At 38.5% G+C, this 21,329-nt stretch overlaps 1 protein-coding gene across 1 annotated transcript in view; it reads left to right on the top strand.

The window, feature by feature from the left end:
• LOC138851702 (X-ray repair cross-complementing protein 6-like) overlaps nt 1-19,485 on the top strand; it is a 69,805-nt gene extending 50,320 nt beyond the window's left edge. The window contains exons 7-12 of the mRNA XM_070081103.1: nt 3,743-3,884; nt 5,370-5,505; nt 8,021-8,212; nt 13,370-13,570; nt 18,792-18,985; nt 19,226-19,485. Coding sequence (XP_069937204.1) covers nt 3,743-3,884; nt 5,370-5,505; nt 8,021-8,212; nt 13,370-13,570; nt 18,792-18,985; nt 19,226-19,342 — 982 coding nt within the window. The 3' untranslated portion in view covers nt 19,343-19,485. The remainder of the gene's footprint in view (nt 1-3,742; nt 3,885-5,369; nt 5,506-8,020; nt 8,213-13,369; nt 13,571-18,791; nt 18,986-19,225) is intronic.
• The last annotated feature ends 1,844 nt before the right edge of the window (nt 19,486-21,329 follow it).

Here is a 21,329-nt window from a genome sequence, read left to right as displayed (position 1 = left end):
GGGAGTGTAGCAGGCATGCAGGGAGTGTAGCTGACATGCAGGGAGTGTAGCTGACATGCAGGTAGTGTACCAGGCATGCAGGAAGTGTAGCAAGCATACAGGGAGTGTAGCTGACATGCAGGGAGTGTAGCAGACATGCATGGAGTGTAGCTGACATGCAGGAAGTGTATCAGGCATGCAGGGAGTGTAGCTACGAGTTTTTTCTTGATTTTATTGTGTTTCTTTCCTTCTTATCACAGGGCTGGCACTAGAAACTTTCTTTGGGCCCATGGTGGATTATTTAGCAGTTACAAGCACTAAAAACAATGGAATAATACAAAATGTATCGCATGTACGCGTGGAATCGTTCGCAACGGCTTGTAAATAATGGCACACTGGCTGTACACAGAGTTATGGAGTGGCTGGGCCCGCTCAGGCCGCGCAGACACCTTCAGGACGAAAACCCTTAACTGAGTTATTTGGCGTTTGCCGAGCCAATATTTTGATGCCAAAGCGAGCCGTTATCCGATTTTGGCACTAACCGATGATGCCTTTACCCGAGGGTCCACTGTACTGGTATTTCTGTTGCATTTGTAGTCTTAATCAGTGAAAAAAGCATAATGCATCATGACAATGAACAGCAGTTACATCTTTCTTTTCTTTCAACACACCGGCTGTATCCCACCAAGGCAGGGTGGCCCAAAAAGAAAAACGAAAGTTTCTCTTTTTAAATTTAGTAATTTATACGGGAGAAGGGGTTACTAGCCCCTTGCTCACGGCATTTTAGTCACCTCTTACAACACACATGGCTTACGGAGGAAGAATTCTGTTCCACTTTCCCATGGAGATAAGAGGAAATAAACAAGAACTAGAAAGAAAATAGAAGAAAACCCAGTGGGGTGTGTATATATATGCTTGTATAGTGGACCCCCGGTTAACGATATTTTTTCACTCCAGAAGTATGTTCAGGTGCCAGTACTGACCGAATTTGTTCCCATAAGAAATATTGTGAAGTAGATTAGTCCATTTCAGACCCCCAAACATACACGTACAAACGCACTTACATAAATACACTTACATAATTGGTCACATTCGGAGGTAATCGTTATGCGGGGGTCCACTGTACATGTATGTGTAGTGTGACCTAAGTGCAAGTAGAAGTAGCAAGACATACCTGAAATCTTGCATGTTTATGAGACAGACAAATGACACCAGCAATCCTACCATCATGTAAAACAATTACAGGTTTTTGTTGTACACTCACTTGGCAGGATGGTAGTACCTCCCTGGGCGGTTGCTGTTTACCAACCTACTACCTAGCAGTTACATATTCACTTTTATTTTTTGTAAGATCTGGTGGTCTAAAAAGAAAGTTGTTTGGTTTTTTCAGACTCCCAGGAACATAACCCTATTTTTCCCATAAGTTCTTTAGTTTATCTAACACGGATTTACCTAACACAACATTTTCAGGAATGTAACTACCGTGTAATATAACAGTCCACTGTATTTTATTTGTCTTATCACTTTGATGGCTCCAACTTTCCTGCTGCTTCACTCCTATGTGTTATTAACTTGCACTGATATACTAAATCAACTGTGACCCTAATCATTTTCTTTTTTTTTTTACTCAGTATCCCCCACCTCTTTTCCTTTAGTCTCTTTCTCCTCTGCCATGTAGTGCTGAGTGACATTTACAGGTTTGCTATATTCCTTGAGTACATTACTTTTGCTGCAAATAGTCAAGCTAAGCAAATACACAATTCAAGAGACCCTCTGAATGTCCTAAGTCATAATTAAAAAAAACTTGTATAACAAAGGGCAGTACTGTATGTAGCAGCAAGTATATAGGAACATTACTTAGGCATCTCAACTAGGGCCTTCCTGCTTTTCTTGGCATTTGTTTCTCTAGCCAGAACATCCCATGACATCTTTGTAACTTGTAATTCTTGACTGTAAAAGGTAGCTTTCCTGCCTCACAAAATTGAAATAACATGATTGCAAACAAACCACAGTATGGATGGGGTTAGAACCCATGGCAAGTGAGTCATAAAACCCCAGGCCAGTGCGTAAGCCACTGGGCCAGCTGGCTACAATAAGATTCATCCAACTAGGTCATGGTGGGGCCCATGCTAACTTTCCTGTGGTGTATAAATATACCTAGTTGGATGAATCTTATTGTAGCCAACTGGCTCAGTGGCTTACTACACACTGGCCTGGAGTTTTATCACTTACTTGCCATGAGTTCTAATCCCACCCATACTGTGGTTTGTAGCTTTGCTTTTGGATGAATGTGTCAGGATGTGAAAGTTTTGTTTCTCTTGTATGTTATATTTGCTCAGTGCAGAGCAGGGAAGGGACATGTTGATTCTCCCACATCTATCTTTGTTGTGTGGAAGAGAACACTCTTCCGCACAAAAGTGACTGTGTAATACATGGAAAAGCCCATAGCTATGCTAAGCATTTTGAGTAACCTTAAGACCAGGACTTTAGAATTACTTGACATAATAGTTAGATTATTTTAATATATCATAACTGAGTTGTCTGAAGATAAGATTATAAATGCAATGATCATTGCAAGCATTAAAACTGATTATTAAAACAGCAGTATCAAGGGGTAGTAAATACATAAAAATAAATAAAGGGTAAAAATATAATGGAGACAAGATATTGGCTGTTTGGAGTGACGTCTAAACTGTCGTATGTGGGAGTCTCTGCAAAGACAGCGATTATGTGTGAAAGATAGTGAAAGTGTTTCTTTCTTTTTTGGGTCATGCTGCCTTGGTGGGAGATGGCCAACCTGTTGGGGAAAAAACAAAAACAATATTGGATTATGAATGCTGGACAAAAGCTGAATAGGTAGGTTGCAAAAGATATATTTGGCATTTATATTTGATTTTCATTTGTTTGGTGCCCTCTGTTGTTGAGAACTCTATACATTTACAACCCAGACTTCATAGATGTTGAAATAAGGATAATATAGTGTGAGCAAGGTAACATTTTTAAAGGGATTCAGGGAAAGTGGTTAGCTGGGTTAAGTCCTGAAGATGGAAAGGGCAGTGCCTGCACTCTAAAGGAGGGATGGGGATGTGGCAGTCAGTGGAGGGGAAAGGGGGGGGGAGGTAAAATGAGTGTGATATCAGCACACTTCTGGCTGACTTCTAGTCACATTGGGGCCCATGCTACCTACCTAAGGTGTATAGAAATATACTTAGTTGAATGAATCTTATTAGGCTTATATGGTTTAGTGGATGACACACTGGCAAGCAAGTACAGTATTAGGACTTGCTTGCCATGGGTTCAAGCACTCGCCCGTTTTGTGATTTGTTTAGTCATGTTTTTACAAGTTTGTGAGTAACTATCTAAATGTAATAAAATAAAAACTTCATCAGGGATTCCCTAGAGAGTGTTGGTAGTTTTCTACAAGTTTTTTTTTTTTTTTTTAAAGAAAATGTCAAGACTTAAGGTACTACACACTAGCTTCTAGGCTGAGGGACTGATTACCTCATCTTCCTCTGTCATTTGTGTATAGTTCTGCAATGCTGAGGGATGGGTTACCTCATCTTCTATTTTTGCATATCATCTCTGTACTGAAGTCAAAAAGCTACTGTTTGGCAATATGTTTCCAGGTAAAGGCCCCCAGATGTTGCACATGTATCTTATTTCTAATTTTGGTGGTACTGTATAACATTGTCATAATAAAATGTGATTAATTTTATGTAAGACAGATTGGGAAAACCAAGGAATAAGATGTTTGAACTTTTCTTCACATAATTAACTTCATAGAATTGCATAATACCATGACATTTAAAACATTTCCAAATTCTCAGGATACTGGAGAGTTGTTGATGCCCTCAGACTACGTGAAATACCAGGTGTATGGTGGGAAGAGCATCAAGTTTACACTGGTAAGCCCATTAATGACACTAATATTTGTAACTTAGCAGGATGGAGGAGAAATAAAGAAGTACGATTTCACTTTTATGTATAAAAAAAAAAAAAAGCTTTAATTTTACAATCAGAAATGTTGTCAGTATCACTTCTGAGAGTTACATTAATTTTAATGAAGTCTTTCACCAGTGGGTGAAGCATTTTGTTCTCCATCTCCATAGGTATCTTTTTAGTGAAATGTGCAAAAATGTATACAGGGGGGCCCCATTTTTTTTGGTGGTTAAGTTCCCGATCCCAGATGATGAGCGAAAATAGCTAGTGAGTGGAAAATATGGGTTATTTCACTATCCGATGCATGAAAAATGTCTGATAACATTTTTACACTGTCAAATATTAAGTGCTCAATACAGCTAGGGCCTAAAAAAAAAAAAAAATGAATATACAGTACATACAATACATATCTTAAAATATGACAATGGTCACTTTTCCCTGATGCAGCTGTTATGCAAAAATGGCAGAAAAACAGAAAAAACACAGAACATAATGATCAGTGGCTCAGTTGAAAACAGCCAGAAAGGGGGACGACAAAATGCAGGGCCTTCCTGTATAACATGCTAAACCAGCTTTTTTAAGCTTAAAACATATTAGAAATGGACAGTTTTATCCATATATACTTTGAGAAATCTATAAATTACTGATGTGTTTTAGAGGATCTTTGGCAAGAATTTCTAACAGAAGAGAAACAGTGCACCAGAACAAATCTTTACTGTACTCAGGTTGAACTTTAATAATAATAATAATAATCATGGGGAAGTGGAGAAAATCCTTCTTCTGTAAGCCATGCATGTCATAAGAGGCTACTAAAATGCCTGGAGCAAGCTGCTAGTAACCCTTTCTCCTGTACAAATTGTTAAATGTAAAAAGAAAAACTTTTGTTTTTTCTTTTTTGAGTCACTCTGCCTCAGTGGGAGACATCCAGTATTAAACTAATAATAATTAAAATAATAATACAGTATTCTAATTCTAAAACATTCAAGAGAGTTAAAAAAAAATTGAAAAGCCCATAGGATGCAAAGCATTAAAAGAAACACCAAAACTTGTGCTTATTCTGTGTGTTACATGGTGTTTCCACCAACAAATGCTAAATTTACACTTGAGATTTAAGTATTCATTTGTAGCTATTTTCAGATTTGAACAGTTTTTAATTGCTTAAGTTAGAGTAGCCTTGAAGATTTTAATAGCTGTCTTTTATAAAATTAATAAGAATTTAAAGTCTGAGCTGCCTGCAAGATGGTAGCTTGGGTAAAGCATGTCTCTCTGTGGCACACTTAGTGAGGCAATGTTTATTACCATTTCCAAATGCTTGTCTAAATCAAGGGGTGGCTACTTGTTATATATGATCCAAGAATACTGCAGTTACCAGTAGATAATATGATGTCCTGGTGGCAAACATTCTCTGTTTGAAGCATAGCCTTCTGTTATTCATTGTTCTTCTATCACAGGATGAGGCACGTAGCATTAACAAGGTTTACGATCCAGGAATGAAGCTCTTGGGGTTCAAACCCATCAGCAGTCTCAAACCATATTATCATGTCAAACCTGCTAACTTCATTTACCCTGATGAAAAATCAGTTAAAGGTAAACTCAAGAATTGTTAATTTTTTAAGTTGGTGTTTAATTTTTATGATAAATTTTCTTGAAGTGATTTGGACAGTGTTCAGTTGCTCAGGAAAGCCACAGCCATTTTAAATCATTATAGTCTTTTATCTGCCATCACTAAAATTAAAAACTAGCACAGCAAAGATTTCTCTCACTTTTAATGTCATCAGTTAACAGTAAAAACTATCATTCATTCAAGTAACATTTCTCTCTTGTTATTATTACTGGATATAAAAGGTCACTGAAACAGCCTACACACCTCTGCTTGACCCAAGGATAAGCTAGATGCATGTCTTAGCTGTTTTTCCATTTTCAGTATTGTATTATGCTGTGATTATGATTAAGAATACAGTTATTATTATTATCACACTGGCCGATTCCCACCAAGGCAGGGTGGCCCGAAAAAGAAAAACTTTCACCATCATTCACTCCATCACTGTCTTGCCAGAAGGGTGCTTTACACTACAGTTTTTAAACTGCAACATTAACACCCCTCCTTCAGAGTGCAGGCACTGTACTTCCCATCTCCAGGACTCAAGTCCGGCCTGCCGGTTTCCCTGAATCCCTTCATAAATGTTACTTTGCTCACACTCCAACAGCACGTCAAGTATTAAAAACCATTTGTCTCCATTCACTCCTATCAAACACGCTCACGCATGCCTGCTGGAAGTCCAAGCCCCTCGCACACAAAACCTCCTTTACCCCCTCCCTCCAACCCTTCCTAGGCCGACCCCTACCCCGCCTTCCTTCCACTACAGACTGATACACTCTTGAAGTCATTCTGTTTCGCTCCATTCTCTCTACATGTCCGAACCACCTCAACAACCCTTCCTCAGCCCTCTGGACAACAGTTTTGGTAATCCCGCACCTCCTCCTAACTTCCAAACTACGAATTCTCTGCATTATATTCACACCACACATTGCCCTCAGACATGACATCTCCACTGCCTCCAGCCTTCTCCTCGCTGCAACATTCATCACCCACGCTTCACACCCATATAAGAGCGTTGGTAAAACTATACTCTCATACATTCCCCTCTTTGCCTCCAAGGACAAAGTTCTTTGTCTCCACAGACTCCTAAGTGCACCACTCACTCTTTTTCCCTCATCAATTCTATGATTCACCTCATCTTTCATAGACCCATCCGCTGACACGTCCACTCCCAAATATCTGAATACGTTCACCTCCTCCATACTCTCTCCCTCCAATCTGATATTCAATCTTTCATCACCTAATCTTTTTGTTATCCTCATAACCTTACTCTTTCCTGTATTCACCTTTAATTTTCTTCTTTTGCACACCCTACCAAATTCATCCACCAATCTCTGCAGCTTCTCTTCAGAATCTCCCAAGAGCACAGTGTCATCAGCAAAGAGCAGCTGTGACAACTCCCACTTTGTGTGTGATTCTTTATCTTTTAACTCCACGCCTCTTGCCAAGACCCTCGCATTTACTTCTCTTACAACCCCATCTATAAATATATTAAACAACCACGGTGACATCACACATCCTTGTCTAAGGCCTACTTTTACTGGGAAAAAATTTCCCTCTTTCCTACATACTCTAACTTGAGCCTCACTATCCTCGTAAAAACTCTTCACTGCTTTCAGTAACCTACCTCCTACACCATACACTTGCAACATCTGCCACATTGCCCCCCTATCCACCCTGTCATATGCCTTTTCCAAATCCATAAATGCCACAAAGACCTCTTTAGCCTTATCTAAATACTGTTCACTTATATGTTTCACTGTAAACACCTGGTCCACACACCCCCTACCTTTCCTAAAGCCTCCTTGTTCATCTGCTATCCTATTCTCCGTCTTACTCTTAATTCTTTCAATTATAACTCTACCATACACTTTACCAGGTACACTCAACAGACTTATCCCCCTATAATTTTTGCACTCTCTTTTATCCCCTTTGCCTTTATACAAAGGAACTATGCATGCTCTCTGCCAATCCCTAGGTACCTTACCCTCTTCCATACATTTATTAAATAATTGCACCAACCACTCCAAAACTATATCCCCACCTGCTTTTAACATTTCTATCTTTATCCCATCAATCCCGGCTGCCTTACCCCCTTTCATTTTACCTACTGCCTCACGAACTTCCCCCACACTCACAACTGGCTCTTCCTCACTCCTACAAGATGTTATTCCTCCTTGCCCTATACACGAAATCACAGCTTCCCTATCTTCATCAACATTTAACAATTCCTCAAAATATTCCCTCCATCTTCCCAATACCTCTAACTCTCCATTTAATAACTCTCCTCTCCTATTTTTAACTGACAAATCCATTTGTTCTCTAGGCTTTCTTAACTTGTTAATCTCACTCCAAAATTTTATTGTCATTTTTTTTAATTTCTTATTTTGCCTCCTACATAATCTAAATTCAGTTGTTCTGTATTTAAAAAGAGTTAGAAATGAGAGAGGATTGTTGATTATATTTTATTCTGTTATGTAAAGTTAAAAATTTCTTGCACAGGTAGCAACAAAATGTTTGCAGCTCTGTTAGATCGCTGTTTAGCACGAAAAATGGCAGCAATTGTGCGGCTGATTGCACGTCAAGGTTCCTCGGTGTCATATGCAGCATTGATACCCCAGCAAGAGGAGCTAGATGATAAAAACAGTCAGATAACTCCACCAGGGTTTATTGCCTGTCACTTGCCATTTGCTGGTAAGATAATCTCTAATACGTATTATGTTATTGTTCTTCGTCATGTAGTACACACTAGTACTTGTTTTTTTGGGGCCATGTTGGTCACCAAAACATTTCTGTCAACATCAAAAGTTCTGATTATTTTAGTAACTATTTTGAAATGTGAAATAATTGCCTTTGCAATAAGGTTTATTTAACTGTTGTTATATTTACTTTATAAGCACCTCGTGCACAAATAACCTTCACATAGAAGCAGAATGAAACTGATAATAACATTTTGGTTCGATTTGGATCGTTAACTAGTTAATGGTTGGACCAAAATGTCATTGTAAGTTTTATTCTCCTACGTGTGGGTTACGTATTTGTATATTGTTCCAGTCACAGTATTGTGTCCTTTTATTCTCTCATGATCTGCAACAGTACACTATTTTCCAAATAAAAAATTATTAACAGTTTAATTCGTGTGAGTGTGTGTTAGAGGCAACATAGTGGAGCAGCAGCCTGCCCTTACATTGATGGGACAGTAAAGAATTACTTGCATATGCCATCTTATTTTATTAAATAAGAACAGTGAATTTGGCAATAAGAATGGACTAAGAATCTTCCTTTCTCTTTTGTTTGTTTTTATTGAAAGTCAAGAAGATCATGCTTAAATAAAAGGTACTTTTTCTCTCATAATGTGAGGGATTGCATTTCAATCTTAAAATTATGTATATAACATTTACAAACTACTATATTGTTAAAAAATATTGTCTAGTGGTATTAAGCATTCAGGCTGCATATCCTCAGTGCTTGTAAAGAATATTTAATAATGTCTTCCTTCTGTGACATTTTATTTAATTTTTTTTTAAAAGAAACTAACTATTAAGAATTACTGATTAATTAACTAATATGAATTTTTTTATTTTTTTTATTATTATCACACTGGCCGATTCCCACCAAGGCAGGGTGGCCCGAAAAAGAAAAACTTTCACCATCATTCACTTCATCACTGTCTTGCCAGAAGGGTGCTTTACACTACAGTTTTTAAACTGCAACATTAACACCCCTCCTTCAGAGTGCAGGCACTGTACTTCCCATCTCCAGGACTCAAGTCCGGCCTGCCGGTTTCCCTGAATCCCTTCATAAATGTTACTTTGCTCACACTCCAACAGCACGTCAAGTATTAAAAACCATTTGTCTCCATTCACTCCTATCAAACACGCTCACGCATGCCTGCTGGAAGTCCAAGCCCCTCGCACACAAAACCTCCTTTACCCCCTCCCGCCAACCCTTCCTAGGCCGACCCCTACCCCGCCTTCCTTCCACTACAGACTGATACACTCTTGAAGTCATTCTGTTTCGCTCCATTCTCTCTACATGTCCGAACCACCTCAACAACCCTTCCTCAGCCCTCTGGACAACAGTTTTGATAATCCCACACCTCCTCCTAACTTCCAAACTACGAATTCTCTGCATTATATTCACACCACACATTGCCCTCAGACACGACATCTCCACTGCCTCCAGCCTTCTCCTCGCTGCAACATTCATCACCCACGCTTCACACCCATATAAGAGCGTTGGTAAAACTATACTCTCATACATTCCCCTCTTTGCCTCTAAGGACAAAGTTCTTTGTCTCCACAGACTCCTAAGTGCACCACTCACTCTTTTTCCCTCATCAATTCTATGATTCACCTCATCTTTCATAGACCCATCCGCTGACACGTCCACTCCCAAATATGAATTGTTGACTAAATTAACCAAGAAAAGATCTGCTTGGAACACAACCATCACAGTAACACGACATCACTTTTTTTTACACTCCATCAAGTACCATCTCATACATTTCCACTTAGTTTTGCCTCCACACTTTCATTCACCAACTGTGCAGGTTCTCTTCAGAATCTGTCAAAAGACCTGTCATCAACAAATAGCAACTCCCACTTTGTTTTAGATTCATTATCTTTGAATCCCACACGTCTCCCCAACACCCTAACATTCACTTCTTTTACAACCCCATTTATAGGTATGTTAAACAGTCATGGTAACAATGCATCCCTACTTTTACTAGAAAATAGTCCCCTTCTTGTTTGCATACCCTTACCTGGACCTCACTTCATATAAAAGCCCTCTACTGCTTTCAGTAATGTTGTACCTCTCTTCTTTCAACGCACCAGCCGTATCCCACAATGTTGTACCAATTTTAGGTATTTAAATCATCTGCCACATTTCTTCCTTGTTCACCTTATTGTAAATTTTAAATCCATAAATGTGACAATTGGTTCTTTACCCTTAACTTAGTATTTTTTCACTTATATGCTTTAATCTCTGGCAGGCCGGTTTTGATTCCTGGAGATGGGAAGTACAGTGCCTACACTCTGAAGGAGGGGTGTTAATGTTGCATTTTTATAACTGTTGTGTAGGCATGCCTCTGGTAAGACAGTGATGGAGTGAATGATGGTGATAGTTTTTCTTTTTTGGGCCACCCTACCTTGGTGGGAAATGGCCGATGTGTTAATAAAAAAATAGTGCTTCAATCTAATCGCTTGTTCTACACATCCTCTACCCTTCCTAAATCCTTGTTGTTCTTCTGCACTCCTACTTTCTGTCTTACTCCTAACTCTCTTCATAATAATTCGGCCATATAATTTATCCAGTGTTATTAAATGCTGTAAACAGTTTTTATGAGGATAGTGAGGCTCAGGTTAGGGTGTGTATTAGAGAGGGAGACTACTTCCTGGTAAAAGTAGGTCTTAGACAGGGATGTGTAACGTCACCATGGTTGTTTAATATATTTATAGATGGGGTTGTAAAGGAAGTAAATGCAAGGGTGTTCGGGAGAGAGGTGGGATTAAATTTTGGGGAATCAAATTCAAAATGGGAATTGACACAGTTACTTTTTGCTGATGATACTGTGCTTATGGGAGATTCTAAAGAAAAATTGCAAAGGTTAGTGGATGAGTTTGGGTATGTGCGTAAAGGTAGAAAGTTGAAAGTGAACATAGAAAAGAGTAGGGTGATGAGGGTGTCAAATGATTTAGATAAAGAAAAACTGGATATCAAATTGGGGAGGAGGAGTATGGAAGAAGTGAATGTTTTCAGATACTTGGGAGTTGACGTGTCAGCGGATGGATTTATGAAGGATGAGGTTAATCATAGAATTGATGAGGGAAAAAAGGTGAGTGGTGCGTTGAGGTATATGTGGAGTCAAAAAACGTTATCTATGGAGGCAAAGAAGGGAATGTATGAAAGTATAGTAGTACCAACACTCTTATATGGGTGTGAAGCTTGGGTGGTAAATGCAGCAGCAAGGAGATGGTTGGAGGCAGTGGAGATGTCCTGTTTAAGGGCAATGTGTGGTGTAAATATTATGCAGAAAATTCGGAGTTTGGAAATTAGGAAAAGGTGTGGAGTTAATAAAAGTATTAGTCAGAGGGCAGAAGAGGGGTTGTTGAGGTGGTTTGGTCATTTAGAGAGAATGGATCAAAGTAGAATGACATGGAAAGCATATAAATCTATAGGGAAGGAAGGCGGGGTAGGGGTCGTCCTCGAAAGGGTTGGAGAGAGGGGGTAAAGGAGGTTCTGTGGGCAAGGGGCTTGGACTTCCAGCAAGCGTGCGTGAGCGTGTTAGATAGGAGTGAATGGAGACGAATGGTACTTGGGACCTGACGATCTGTTGGAGTGTGAGCAGGGTAATATTTAGTGAAGGGATTCAGGGAAACCGGTTATTTTCATATAGTCGGACTTGAGTCCTGGAAATGGGAAGTACAATGCCTGCACTTTAAAGGAGGGGTTTGGGATATTGGCAGTTTGGAGGGATATGTTGTGTATCTTTTTATGTATATGCTTCTAAACTGTTGTATTCTGAGCACCTCTGCAAAAACAGTGATAATGTGCGAGTGTGGTGAAAGTGTTGAATGATGAAAGTATTTTCTTTTTGGGGATTTTCTTTCTTTTTTGGGTCACCCTGCCTCGGTGGGAGACGGCCGACTTGTTGGGAAAAAAAAAAAAAATTATCCAGTGTATTTAACTGGCTTATTACCTTATAATTCCTACACTTTCTCTTGTCCTGTATTTCCTTTTAAACAAAGGAACTATGCACTCTGCCAGTCTCTAGGTACACCTTTTAATATCTGTCGTAATCCTGTCAATTCAGGTTGCTTTTTTCCATTCATTCTACCCACTGCTAATGCACTTTTGTCAAATCCAATGCATGAAATCACTGCCTCCCTTTTATCATCAGCATTTAATAGCTATTCAAATTATTTTCTCTGTCTTCTTAGTATCTCTGCCTTCCCATCTAACATGTTCTCTCTTTCATTTATAGCTGCCAAGTCCATTTGCTTTTCCTAGGCATTTTTAACTTGATAATCTCTCTTTAAAACTAATTCTTACTCTTGGCAAAATTTGCTGATAAAGCTTAACCTACATGCACATTGGCGTTTTTTTTTTTTTTCCCTCAAAATTTTATATTCTGCCTTCCCCATTTTTTTTTTTCAACAAACTGGCTGTATCCCACTGAGACTGGGTGACCTAAAATGAAAAACAAAAGTTTTTCTTTTTAAATTTAGTAATTTATACAGGAGAAGGGGTTACTAGCCTCTTGCTCCTGGCATTGTAGTCACCTCTTACAACATGCATGGCTTACAGAGAAAGAATTCTTTTTCACTTCCCCATGGAGATGCGTTCCCTATATCATTTATAAATTGTTAAACCTGTCATATGCCATTTTTTCCCTTCTTTACTACCATCTTTACCTTGTTATTCCAACAACTATTTCTCTTTTCATCTAAACCTATCCTCTTATAACTACCAATGTCTTCTGCACACTAGTACTGGTAGTTCATTCTTAAACCAACCCCATACCTTTTGTCCCAATAGGTGCTTATTTGCTCCCAGCTGTTTCAGCGTTTAGTTCATTCACTTTCGTCTCACCCACAGACAATATTCTCCTTGTTCACCATCTCCTTTTTATCTTACTATAGCACAAACATAGATAAGGACCAAGATACTCTGCTTATAAGATATTGTATTTTCTGACTGTGTAGAGCTTACAAATATGAAAATTACAAGATGTAAGAATTTGGTTATTGTGTTCATCATTAATACAGTATTATAAAGCTAGTGCTTCTACTAGCATAGCCATGCACTTATAACTTTATAATATTATTTTTAATATTGGTTTAACAGATGATTTTCGCAAAATACAATTGAAGAATTTAGTTCGTGCTACTACAGACCAAGTGGATGCAGCGAAAGCAGTTATCAAAAAACTGCATTTCAAGTATGCACCGGAGAACTTTGATGATCCTGTACTTCAAACACATTGGCGTAATATTGAAGCCTTGGCCCTGAACAGATTGCATTTAGAACCTGTAACAGATTATACTTGTGAGTTGAAGGTTTCTCTTTATTACTATTTTTGTTAAATTGTTGCACTCCATTTGATATACAGTAATAAAGTGATAAATCTTATCTACAAAAAATGCTTGCAATAGTTTGCATTTTAATTTTTTTTTTAACAAGACAGATGACCTAAAAAGAAAAACGAAAGTTTCTTTTTTTAAATTTAGTAATATATACAGGAGGAGGGGTTACTAGTCCCTTGCTTGGAGGAAGAATTCTGTTCCATTTTCCCATGGAGATAAGAGGAAATAAACAAGAATGAGAACTAGTAAGAAAATAGAAGAAAACCCAGAGGAGTGTGTATATATATGCTTGTACATGCATGTGTTGTGACCTAAGTATAAGTAGAGGTAGCAAGACATACCTGAAATCTTGCATGTTTATGAGAGAAAAAAGACACCAGCAATCCTACCATCATGTAAAACAATTACAGGTATTTTAAAACATGTTTATGCATATTAGTACACTTCTTCTTTCATTCTTTCAACACACCGGCCATATCCCACCGAGGCGGGGTGGCCCAAAAGGAAAAACAAGTTTCTCTTTTCACATTTAGTAATATATACAAGAGGAGGGGTTACTAGCCCCTTGCTCCTGGCATTTTAGTTGCCTCTTACAACAAGCATAGCTTACGGAGGAAGAATTCTGTTCCACTTCCCCATGGAGATAAGAGGAAATAAACAAGAACAAGAACTAGTAAGAAAATAGAAAACCCAGAGGGGTGTGTATATATATGCTTGTACATGTATGTGTAGTGTGACCTAAGTGTAAGCAGAAGTAGCAAGACGTACCTGGAACCTTGCATGTTTATGAGACAGAAAAAACACCAGCAATCCTACCATCATGTAAAACAATTACAGGCTTTCATTTTACATTCACTAGGCAGGATGGTAGTACCTCCCTGGGAGGCTGCTGTCTACCAACCTACTACCTAGTATATTAGTACACATTGTCAATAATTCAGGGAACAGAAGAGGAAATGTTGAGATGATTTAGTCTCATAGGAAGGTGGGAGCAGAGTTGGTTCACCAAGAGGGTGCATAAATCTGGAGTTGGAGTAGGTGGAAGGCTGTATGGAGTCTATTACAGGAAGGATTGACAAAAGGGTGTTAAGGAGGTTTAGAGAGGTTGGCTAGAGTATCCACTATGCCTGTGTGAATGTTAGATTGGAGCAAGTAGATACAAGTGTTCTTTTCTTGTTTGTCCTGTTAAAAGTGGGGGGATTTAGGATATACTGTATTTAATAAATGTATGAAAGAGGGGAAGGTACCTAGGGATTGGCAGAGAGCATGTATAGTCCCTTTATATAAAGGGAAAGGGGACAAAAGAGATTGTAAAAATTATAGAGGAATAAGTTTACTGAGTATACCAGGAAAAGTATACGGTAGGGTTATAATTGAAAGAATTAGAGGTAAGACAGAATGTAGAATTGCGGATGAGCAAGGAGGCTTCAGAGTGGGTAGGGGATGTGTAGATCAAGTGTTTACATTGAAGCATATATGTGAACAGTATTTAGATAAAGGTAGGGAAGTTTTTATTGCATTTATGGATTTAGAAAAGGCATATGATAGAGTGGATAGAGGAGCAATGTGGCAGATGTTGCAAGTTTATGGAATAGGTGGTAAGTTACTAAATGCTGTAAAGAGCTTTTATGAGGATAGTGAGGCTCAGGTTAGGGTGTGTAGAAGAGAGGGAGAATACTTCCCGGTAAAAGTAGGTCTTAGACAGGGATGTGTAATGTCACCATGGTTGTTTAATATATTTATAGATGGGGTTGTAAAAGAAGTAAATGCTAGGGTGTTCGGGAGAGGGGTGGGATTAAATTATGGGGAATCAAATTCAAAATGGGAATTGACACAGTTACTTTTTGCTGATGATACTGTGCTTATGGGAGATTCTAAAGAAAAATTGCAAAGGTTAGTGGATGAGTTTGAGAATGTGTGTAAAGGTAGAAAGTTGAAAGTGAACATAGAAAAGAGTAAGGTGATGAGGGTATCAAATGATTTAGATAAAGAAAAATTGGATATCAAATTGGGGAGGAGGAGTATGGAAGAAGTGAATGTTTTCAGATACTTGGGAGTTGACGTGTCGGCGGATGGATTTATGAAGGATGAGGTTAATCATAGAATTGATGAGGGAAAAAAGGTGAGTGGTGCGTTGAGGTATATGTGGAGTCAAAAAACGTTATCTATGGAGGCAAAGAAGGGAATGTATGAAAGTATAGTAGTACCAACACTCTTATATGGATGTGAAGCTTGGGTGGTAAATGCAGCAGCGAGGAGACGGTTGGAGGCAGTGGAGATGTCCTGTCTAAGGGCAATGTGTGGTGTAAATATTATGCAGAAAATTCGGAGTGTGGAAATTAGGAGAAGGTGTGGAGTTAATAAAAGCATTAGTCAGAGGGCAGAAGAGGGGTTGTTGAGGTGGTTTGGTCATTTAGAGAGAATGGATCAAAGTAGAATGACATGGAAAGCATATAAATCTATAGGGGAAGGAAAGAGGGGTAGGGGTCGTCCTCGAAAGGGTTGGAAAGAGGGGGTAAAGGAGGTTTTGTGGGCGAGGGGCTTGGACTTCCAGCAAGCGTGCATGAGCGTGTTAGATAGGAGTGAATGGAGACGAATGATACTTGGGACCTGACGATCTGTTGGAGTGTGAGCAGGGTAATATTTAGTGAAGGGATTCAGGGAAACCGGTTATTTTCATATAGTCGGACTTGAGTCCTGGAAATGGGAAGTACAATGCCTGCACTTTAAAGGAGGGGTTTGGGATATTGGCAGTTTGGAGGGATATGTTGTGTATCTTTATACGTATATGCTTCTAAACTGTTGTATTCTGAGCACCTCTGCAAAAGCAGTGATAATGTGTGAGTGTGGTGAAAGTGTTGAATGATGATGAAAGTATTTTCTTTTTGGGGATTTTCTTTCTTTTTTGGGTCACCCTGCCTCGGTGGGAGACGACCGACTTGTTGAAAAAAAAAAAAAAAAAAAAAATAGGTAATGACTGAGGTGTCTGCCAACTGTAATTGTGACATAAATTACTATTAAAATCAGTCAGAATCTTTTAAAAAATTTTATTGATTTTGCCAGAGCCAATACTGTAATTAATGTTTCAATATTAGTGTTATTAAAGCTAAAAAGAGTATTTCAGGAAATATTGGAAGTGTGTGCACATTGTTCCAGGATATTTTATACTGTACTCCCTGCAGTTATATGTTCTAACTCTTCGTAACTATATCTATTGTCTAGCTAACTTTTTCCTCCAAGCTTGCAAGTTGTTTGTCATGGACTCATTTTACATTGTATCAGTCAGGCTTAATAACATTCTAAAGAACAAATTATTTTGAATTTTAAGAACTCTTTTACCTTTGATTCTCATCCAGCTTGCTTCCATATTGTCTGAAGCTGGCTCATAATCTGGGGAAACACATTTAAGATAGTGGTTAAGAATAGGTTTTAATATTATATGGAATATATTTTGTGGCCTGGGAGGAAAAATGGTACTGTCAGGCGTGTGTGTGTGTGTACAGCTTACCCTCCACTTTCGCGAGCTTTGAACATTCTCGAATGCCCAGCCACCCAATCATATTTACCAAACAAATGCAGGAAAATGCTTCCCGCCAGGTCCCTTCTACCCTTCCTCTGACTAACATTGTCGGCAGTGACGCTGGCAGTGAAGAGTTAAGAATCCACACACTAGACTCATTGTGCTATGCAGTTACACTCCATATAATCACCTCCATTCAACTGTCATCAGTAACTGCATAGCTAACTTTCATCACCATCATCATCGTCATTGTTGCGTTTGCAAATGTTTTGATGCTCAAATATATTGTAGGGAAATATAATAATAGCATTTACTTAGCCTAACAATACTACTTCCTTAACCTATTGAACCACGAACAATCATAAAACACATGAAAACATCGTAAAATATTGTATATACATGTTATGGTTTAATAACAAATAATGAACAAACAAAACACTCACCACTCGTTAGCAGACGAACTCTGGCAACTTGTGATGATGATGACAAGGACAACGATGATAGCCATGCAGTTACTGATGACAGTTGAATGGAGGTGATTATATGGAGTGTAACTGCATGACAAAATGAATCTAGTGTCCAGTAACTGGACAATGACTGAGTGAGTGGCAGGCTGCCGATTGAGGGGGGTAAGAGGGAGGGTAGTGGGGACGTGGCGAGAAGCATTTTCCCGTACTTTTTTCCCGCAATTGTTTGGTAAACATGATTGGGTAGCTGGGCATTCATGAATGTTCGAAGCTCACGAAAGTGGAAGGCTAGCTGTATATACAATATTTGACGATCTTTTCATGTGTTTTATGATTGTTCGTGGTTCAATAGGTTAAGGAAGCGGTATTGTTAGGCTAAATAAATGCTGCTATTATATTTTCCTACAATATATTTGCACATCAAAACATTTGCAAATGCTACAGTACAGTATTATTATGTTTCCCTACATCATATTTGCACACCAAACATTCATGAATTTTCAAGGTTCTTGATCCCCTAACCCTTGCAAATGTGGAGGGCCTCCTGTACTGCAACCCTGTTTTCCCTATGAAGTATTCAGGATTTTGTATTCAGTTTGCACATTCACTCCGTATGCAGTGCCATTTTCTCTCCTACACAAAAATACAGTGGACCCCCGCATAACGATCACCTCCGAATGCGACCAATTATGTAAGTGTATTTATGTAAGTGTGTTTGTACGTGTATGTTTGGGGGTCTGAAATGGACTAATCTACTTCACAATATTCCTTATGGGAACAAATTCGGTCAGTACTGGCACCTGAACATACTTCTGGAGTGAAAAAATATCGTTAACCGGGGGTCCACTGTATTCTGTATATCCTTAAAACATATTCTTTGCCTCTTTAAAAATCAAGCCCTTAATATATTGTATGATGTTTCTTACAGTGGTAAAGAAATGAGACAAAACATGTGTGAAGAAAACATTTAATTTTTACGTTTTATTTTAAATGGCATAAAATATGGAAGTTATATTTCGGAGGGTCATGTGATTTGTGATTTCTGTGCACTCCTAGCAAGACAGCTATTGTATGAGTGATTGTGAATGTTTCCTTCTTTGGGTCACCCTACCTAAGTGGGGGAAAATAGCCGATATGGGTAAGAATTTATCGTAGTATCTATATCCACTAATTACATTTTTTCTGATTTTTTCTAGTACCTAATAATGAACTCATAAGCAAGAAGGCTGGCACATTACTTAAAACATTTCAAGATCTAGTTTATCCTAACTCGTATGATCCAAGTCATCCAGTGAAGAAACAGCCAGCTACCAGCTCGGCTGCAGCAGCCAAGAAAGTTAAACCAGATCCAGCAAGTATTGATGTTGAGACCATGGCCAAGGCTGGCAAGGTAGATGTTGCTTTGTTATACTTTGATTTTATTGCTTGTTTAGAATGTAGGACATATTGACTCTGTGTGTGAAAATGCTAAAACCCTTTTGGTTATACAATACCTGGGAGATAATCCAAGGAAGGGTAGGGTACAGCCAGTCACTTGGATCAAGAAATTACAAAAGCATCAATATGTTGGCAGTTCAGTCTTATACAGTAGTTATGAGTGTGGGAGGTTTATTTGCTTTGTTCTCAACAGGCTGACAAACTGACCGTGGACATTCTCAAAGGATGGTTGCAGGAGCGAGGTGTGAAGGTTTCTGGGAAGAAGAAAGCTCAACTTGTTCAAGATGTCTTAGATGAAGTTGGTCAGTAAGTTACAACCAGAGAATTATCAGCAGAACCTAAATAATGTTATTTTTCAGTTGTAAAGAAAGTCTCCTGTGATCATCAGTTGTTGCATGTGTGAGTATGCAGCCATTTTTTTCTATATGTTACTTCATAACTCCAAGACCAGTGTATAAAATGGTGAATTATTTTATTTGAAAGTTTCTTCAACCAGGGACTTGATAAACTCTCAGGTGGACATAATTGTTTTCAGATAAAGTACTGCATTGTAACTCTGCATATTGCCTTTGTCATCACAAAATCAGCAAAGAGCTCATAAAACCATCTGCTAAAGATGGTACTGACACACTAATGGAATCTTCCATTAATGATTTGCTCATGCACTGGGCTTCATCAAGTCAAACTGCATAAATGTGTGTTACTATAGTGTCACTCCATCTGCTGAAGGTGGCAAATACATTATTTAAGGATATAAAATAACAAGGCCCAAAGAAGAACTGTTTCTTTAATCAATACAAATATATATTTTTACAAAGAGTTAATTTGCATTACAGTGAGTAGCAGTAGTTTTTGGTTGTTTAGGAATTTATGAAGCATTGAAGAAAGTGTGCATTTGATTTAATATTATATGCCTTTGGCATAATCAATACAGTGAAAAAATTTGTTGCAATACAGAAAAGTAAAATTTTAATTTGTCAATTACAGGTCGGCCATCACTAATCCGGCATCATTGGGACCTGTACTGTGCTGGATTAGTGAGTTTGCCAGATTACAGAGTGGTTAGATTAGAATACACTTAATTTACCCATCAATAGAGAGAGTTTCGGCTGGGGACTTCTGCGCGAGCCTTTGTCAGGTATGGACATCTCTCGCCTGTGTATCAGTGGCAAATTTCCACCGTTCTGTCTGACATGCTTGTCCTAGTCTCTTTTTGCCTGTTGGGCACTCTACAGGAGGGGCACCTGTTCATTGGCTTACTTTAGCCAGCTCCATTTTTTTTTTCCGCTCTGCAGAAAGTTCTTTAACGGTCTTTGGTGGGGAGCCGGTTACTGAACTCGGTGGGAGTCCCCCTCTGCTGGGGCTTGGCAAGGGAGTCCACCAGTTCTAATTGGAAACTTCAAGTTTCTGTCTCTATTTACAAAGGAACTTTTGTTCCTTATCTCTCATCACCCAGCCTTGGGCGACAATTTTTTCTCGTACCATCGAGAAACCAGGCTTATGTTATCAGTGGGCCCTTATAAAACCAACAAAGAAAGAAAAGAGGCTTTCTGCTATATCTCCTTCATTGTCATCATTACTTTCTCCTCCACTGGCTTGCTGCTGTGGATTTACAACCATATGCACAATTTCCGAGTCAATATAATGATGAAATTTTAAATTATGCTAGCTGAAATTAGTTCCGGATTACTGATGGCCAACCTGTACTAATTGTATGTGTACAATGTTTCATTATCTGACCATTAATATTACCAGTACAAACTTTTGTGATTTTTCTGGTGTTCTTATCTTCAATTACCATTTCTGTAATTTTGAAGTTGTTTTGTACTTTTAGTATTTCAAATAATTGTGAATTATTAATAAAATAATGTATATAATACTATCTTGTATACATATCTGTATGACCCTTTCAGGTTTAATGCATAATTTGAGCGTTATATAGACAGTGGTCCCTCAATAATCGTCCATAATTCGTTCCCGACACCCAGAAGTATTAAAACAAAAAAAATTTTTTACATGAAATATAGATGTAGTACATAAACAATACAATGGGACATGATGAATGAAACATTAACAGCATAACACTTACATTTATTGGTGATTCTTCTTAGTGTATGGAAGACTGGAGGAGGAGAGAGATTGGATTATTTACAGTTTGGAAGGGGAATCCCCTTCCATCAACACCTAAGGTACTAATTGCTTTTCTGGGGTTACTTCTCTGTTCCTAGCGTCTCTTTAAAACTTCCCAAAAATGGGCCAAGACGGTGTGCAACATCCTTCTCAGGGTGATGTTTCTC

This window comes from Cherax quadricarinatus, unplaced genomic scaffold (genome assembly GCF_038502225.1).
Source record: "Cherax quadricarinatus isolate ZL_2023a unplaced genomic scaffold, ASM3850222v1 Contig1692, whole genome shotgun sequence".
Classification (NCBI taxonomy): Eukaryota; Metazoa; Arthropoda; class Malacostraca; order Decapoda; family Parastacidae; genus Cherax; species Cherax quadricarinatus.
This window is presented reverse-complemented; position numbering and strand designations above follow the sequence as displayed.